The sequence below is a fragment of the Mytilus edulis genome, chromosome 1 (genome assembly GCF_963676685.1).
Source record: "Mytilus edulis chromosome 1, xbMytEdul2.2, whole genome shotgun sequence".
Lineage (NCBI taxonomy): Eukaryota > Metazoa > Mollusca > Bivalvia > Mytilida > Mytilidae > Mytilus > Mytilus edulis.
The window spans coordinates 15,785,244-15,791,578 of NC_092344.1; the positions used below are offsets into that span (position 1 = coordinate 15,785,244).

The 6,335-nt window shown below is 30.9% G+C and overlaps 1 protein-coding gene across 2 annotated transcripts in view; it reads left to right on the top strand.

The window, feature by feature from the left end:
- The window catches only part of LOC139511045 (uncharacterized), a 74,671-nt gene extending 70,435 nt beyond the window's left edge, over positions 1-4,236 (top strand). For both annotated transcript variants that reach the window (XM_071297617.1, XM_071297623.1), the window contains 3 exons: positions 1,013-1,157; positions 2,259-2,409; positions 3,018-4,236. In XM_071297617.1, the coding sequence (XP_071153718.1) occupies positions 1,013-1,157; positions 2,259-2,409; positions 3,018-3,155 (434 nt within the window). In that variant the 3' untranslated portion in view covers positions 3,156-4,236. The remainder of the gene's footprint in view (positions 1-1,012; positions 1,158-2,258; positions 2,410-3,017) is intronic.
- The last annotated feature ends 2,099 nt before the right edge of the window (positions 4,237-6,335 follow it).

Sequence of the window (6,335 nt, forward strand, 5' to 3'; positions counted from 1 at the left end):
ACACATGTTCTCTATGATATGATCTTTTTAAATTTTAATGCCAATTTCATGGTCCACTGAATATAGAAAATGATAGTGTGATTTGGGTATCAATGTACTATGGACACATTATTGTTTGTGCTATTAGTCTATTGTTATTGTTATACACCCCTTTTCTAAAGCAGGTAGTATACAGTGAAGGGGAAGTCTGTCTTGTTTGTTTAGCCTTCAGTCCTAAACTGCTCCTTAAATTTTTGAAGTAGGAGTATTTTTATGTGAGTTCAAATTTGCTTGACCAAAAATTGAGTTACTTCCCCTTTTTTAGTCACCTTTTACAATGTACTCCTTAGATTTATGTTTTTATTTGTAAAAAGATTTAATCTAGAACAAATGGAATGCAAATACATATCAGAACAATACTTTTAATTATTTTTAGAACAATTTGAAAATTAAAATTTTGAAAAAAACAAATTTTCATCTCAGCCTTCTTTGAATGTTTAACTTTTTTATACTCAAATATCAAACTTTTTTTTTTTTAAATCTAGGATTAAGTTGGTCAGTGTGGTATTTTCGTGCTTTACCATTAATAACTTGATTCAATTTTTGTGTGTTCTTTAATATAAAGAACTGTAATTATTATATATGGACAGAACTACTAGGTCAGTGTGGGTGTTCCTGGCTAAGCTAAGCCTTTTATCAATCCATGTCACAAACTTAAATACTGGGAAATTCTCTAAAATAATTAAAATACAACTAAGTTGAACTACCAAGTCAGTGTGGTTGTTCAATGCTAAAGCTGTCGATAGAAATAAATGTACAGATCTATTTTTAGCTTTAAAATATCTAGTTAGTTTGAACATATCATAGATAGATCATTAGCTATGCTTATTTAGATCGCTTTGGACATATAAGCTTAAATGCATGATTTTATAACTAATATCACTTAGTAGTGCTTATAGAATTTGTTAATGCTGTAAAATATTTTGTTTAATAATTAGTAATAGTTTTTAAAATTTTGTACTTTTTTCTACAGGAATCTGGAGTAAACTGAAAGAAAAGGTTCATCAGTGGTCAATAAAATACAGAGAAGTAAACGTTATAGCAGGTCCAGCATATGATTATGATTACGATGGCCATGCTGACACAACAGATATTTTACACAAATATATTAAAAAATTGTATGTATTAAGGTTATACATTTTTGTATTTTGTAGTTTAGTTTAGTTTAAACATACATGTATTTATTTATAGTGGATTGGGAAACAAGTTTTGCAACTTATATTAATCCCTTTCCACTTTGCGGGTTCGAGTGCTGCCTTGTATTTTGTAGTACAGATATAATAATCAGAAGATGTAGTATGATTGCCAATGAGACAACTACCTACAAGTGTCTAAATGACACAGAAATTAACAAAAATAGGTCAATTTATGGCCTTCAACAATGAGCAAAGCTTGTATCCTATAATCAGCTATAAAAAGGTCAGAAATAATAAATGTAGTACAATTCAAACAAAAAAACTAACAAACTAATTTATGTACAAAATAATGAACAAAATGAGCAAATATTTTACACAGCAACAAAAGACTACCACTTAAATGCAAGCAGATTTCCAGGTTCATTAACAGGAATGCTGATGTAAATTTTTATTGGAAATCTGCATCTTAACCATTTGTTCAGTAAACATTCAGCAAAAAAAATCCTGAACTGTATTATATATATGAGGTAAATAGTAAATTTTCAAAATAAAAATAACATTTTATAAAATATTATGCATTTGAAGGGTTTTCTGGATTGACCTTTATCAGGAATGGTCAAAACAAAAACTTAAAAGATCTTGATGTATAAATACTGAAGATAACAGCCAAAACCTTCTAAGATCAATTATATATGAGGAAGTTGGATCCTTAGTCTCTTAATCACCAGTAATTTTTAATTCATAAATGGAAAGTTTTAAAAATTCATGTCAGAGGCAATGACCGGATAATGGGCAGATGATAGTATCATGATACCCTCAGGGACGGACAGTTCAACAGCTTGTAATCTACATATAACATATACTTTTGAAATTCCCCTGTACACAATTCATCATGAAGTTGGATTTACTGATTCCCATATAACTATCTAAAGTTAATATTTTGATTTATTTGTAACAGCACAGGGTGCTGCCAAATGATTGAAAGTTCTATCAGATGAAGTTTTTTGTTGATTTCTGAAATAAAGCTTTATTTCTTATATTTGCTTCAAGTTTTTTTTAAAAGAAGTTGTTTTGTTTTTGCAGCTATGGTAACAATACAGACATTGCCATACCAAGTCACCTTTTCCTTATAGTGACCAGATGTGATACACCAGTGTCTGATTTAGCATTGTGTTCAAATCTCAAGACCATGTCATTTATTTTACCTAACATACAACATGAAAATAATTGTCAGGTAAGGTTATATATTGTCATGGCAATGAAACAAGTAATAAGTTGATGGTTGTTTTCATATGTTTATAAATTTTCTGTTTCCTCATTGGCCAAAATAGATATAAGAAGATGTGGTATGAGTGCCAATGAGACGACTCTCCATCCTAGTCGCAATTTGTAAAAGTAAAACATTATAGGTCAAAAGTAAGGTCTTCAACACAAACCCTTGGCTCACACCATACAGCAAGCTATAAAGGGCCCAAAATTTTGTTTTGTAAAAAATTATAATTACAGAATTTATTCAAACTTGCATTCTTCTACGAGCATGAAGTTGTGCACTTACTAACTTAATTTTATTCTGATTGAAGTTTGAGTTATCCATACCTAAAAAATTGACGTCACCATTTCTGTGTATATTATTTGGAGACAGGAAGCTACACATGTCTTCTTTGGAAGATTTTCTGTGGTTTTCAAACTCACTAAGACATGCATAGTTGGAAATAACTGCACCAAACATATAGTATATTAAAAAAATATTGTCATGTCAACTGACAAATTGAAATTGCATCTGACCTACCGGTAACAAGGATTTTTAAATGAAAATAAAATGATTTGTTTTTTTACTTTCAGAATACAGAGGACTATTTGACAGACAATGAGGCCAGATTAAGGGATGTAGAATTATTGACTGGTTTACAATTTTATATGGATTATAAAAACAGTATACAATTAAGAACTTTTTTACCTCATGGTTTATGGAGCATTTAAAAACATATCTGTGATCTTTTTGATATCCAAGATTTATTATTTATAATCAGAATTTATGTGTATAAAGATATAGCTTTAATGATAGAGACATGACATTTTTGTGCCAAGGAAAATACAATCACCCTCTTATTTTTTTTGGTATCACCAAAACTAATTACTTCTTTGTATGTTTGAACGATCAGAGTGTAGTTATGAAGTCATTGTTATTATGTGTGAGAGATTATACTAAACAAAATTTGTATTTATCATATAAACCAAATGCTTTAATGAAGATATGATTTTATAATTAAAAAGTTTGAACTTAAAAAAAAAAGTCCATGTCAGTTTTGACCATTTCTGATAGTGCTCCTTTTACCTACTTGTCGCACAAATATCTTTATTAGACATGAAATTGTATTTGATTGGATTGTTAAGGTGGTACCCAACACCTTGAATAAATTTAATTTGGCTCGTTTAATTTTCATAAAATTTTGACAAAATATTTACTTTGACCCTTTGAAAAAAATAAAAAATTTCAAAAAACTTGAACCAATCACTTTCTTGGAAAAACTAAGTTGGATATATAGCTAAATATTTCTTATCAATACAACGTGATTAAAACGTTTAGCTAATTTTACAGAGTTATCTCCCTGTAGTGTTCAGTACCACCTTAAGTAATTTTCTTTGTGAAATATCCCTCCGTCCAAAATGTTGTCTCATCAGCCATTATAAAGTAGCTTTAACAAGAAAGGATGATAGTTGTAGAATGAAATGTTAAATAGGCAGGCTCCAAGTTGACTTATATACTTGTAGCATGAACTTAAGTTCATATGGCTCATTCAGCTTTAATCAAATCATACTCAGGGATTTATGCTTATGTCCCAAATAATGTCTTTCAACAGCAAAATATCTTGACAAAAAATGCTTTCATTTTGTAGTTCAACTTTATGATCTTGTATATTTCTGAACACTTTTTTTTCTTTCGAAAAATCTGCCTTATAAGCTTTTATAATATGATAATGCTAATGTTTAATGATGTTTTTGTGTTAATATATTTTTTGCATACAAAAAGGAATGGCATTTAATAAAAGAGATGATATATATTTAATAGACTTATTACTGGTATTGTGAAAAACATATTAATACTTGTTATTACTGTGCTGCAATAACCTTGTCTGTCCATGTTTGTATTATTATACACGAAATCTCTGAGTGGGAGATTTGCTACAATCGTCTTGTCCATCTGTCCATTCATCAAGCTCCTTGTAACTTTCATAATATCTGGCTTTTGCATTCAGGAATTATTATACCCATATTCCCCACTCTAGGAGTGGAGGCTAAATTGCAGTTCCCTTGTGCATCTGATTATCCTGTATGACATACACTTCTGTCAAACTTTTCTCAGGGACTACTGAACAGAATGACTTCATTTTTGGTAAGTAGCTTGACAGGGATAAGGAGTAAAGAGTGAGCAATTTATGGATCTGTATGACACCTACTCCTATTTCTTGATACCATGAAATTCATTTATTTTTGTGATTACCCATTTTCATGGAATGAGTAAAACTTGCATGTTCGTAGATATTTAATTTTGTGGTTTTTCCACATTCGACATACCTATAGAAAATTTGAAACATTTAAATTTGTGTTTCACCTGTTCTCACGAATTCAACAAAATTGGTATCCAACTAATAATAATGAATCTACAGTACTTTGAATTTTGAATTTTGTTGGATGAACTTCATTGTCACACATTTTCTGCTGTACATGTACTGAACAGAAAGACTTCATATTTGGTCTGCAGCTTTTAGTTTTTGTCGAGCCTGCTACTCTTGTCGCAGAAAGCTTGACATAGGGATAGTGATTCAACGGCGGCTACAGTGGCAGCTACAGTGGTGGCTACGGCTAACTTCTTAAAAGCTTTATTTTCTAGAAGGTGGAAGACCTGGATGCTTCATACTTTGTATATGGATTCCTCATGTTCCAAAGTATGTCAAATGTCCTTGGCCTCATATTCATGGTTCAGTGACTACTTGAAAAAAAATGATAAATTCTCTCTTACAAGTAATAGGATAACTAAATTTGGTATGTGCGTACCTTGCATGGTCCTTCTGACCGTCAGACAGTTTTCACTTGACCTCAACCTTATTTCATGGATCAGTGAACAAGGTTAAGTTTTGGTGGTCAAGTCAATATCTCAGATACTGTAAGCAATAGGTCTAGTATATTCAGTGTATGGTAGCACTGTAAGGTGTACATGTCAAACTGGCAGGTGTCATCTGACCTTGACCTCATTTTCATGGTTCAGTGGTTATAGTTAAGTTTTTGTGTTTTGGTCTTTTTTTCTTATACTGTATGCAATAGGTCTACTATATTTGGTGTATGGAATGATTGTAAGGTGTACATGTCTAGCTGGCAGGTGGCATCTGACCTTGACCTCATTTTCATTGGTCAGTGGTCAAAGTTAAGTTTTTGAGTTTTGGTCTTTTTTTCTAATACTATATGCAATAGGTCAACTATATTTTGTGTATGGAAATATTTAATGATCTATATGTCAATCGTGTAGGTTTAATTAGACCTGGACCTCATTTTCTGGGTTCATTGCTCATGTTAAATTATTTTGTTTTGGTCTGTTTTTCTTAAACTATAAGCAATAGGTCAACTATATTTGTTGTATGGAAGAATTGTTAGCTGTACATGCCTGCCTGGCATGGTTCATCTGACTTTACCTCATTTTCATGGTTCATTGGTCAATGTTTAGTTTTCTTGGTTAATGTTAAAGTTTAGGTGACAGTTGTAAATAAAGCTTTATATTTAGGACAATCAACATAATATCAATGATTAGTAAAGAAGGAGAGATATTTCATGGTGTGCCCTCATGTTTACTTGTAATGCTAGAGAACTTTTCAGATACAGGTTAAAGTATAACACAGAGAATTTTTTGGGAGACAAGTGAAAAATTGCATAAATTTTTAAGTGATTAAATTCACATAACTCATAATTGGTATGTTTTGTTCTAATAAAGTGAAGATTTACCATAATCTTGGAATGTCAAATACATAGTTATCTTGTAAATATTTCAAGCTTTATTTGATTATAGCATTGTTTTCAGACACAATCTGAAGGATTCCCATGACATTTGGTGTGATTGTTCCCATAGACAAGAAAGAATTATCTATTTGCAAGGTCAACCTAAAAGGA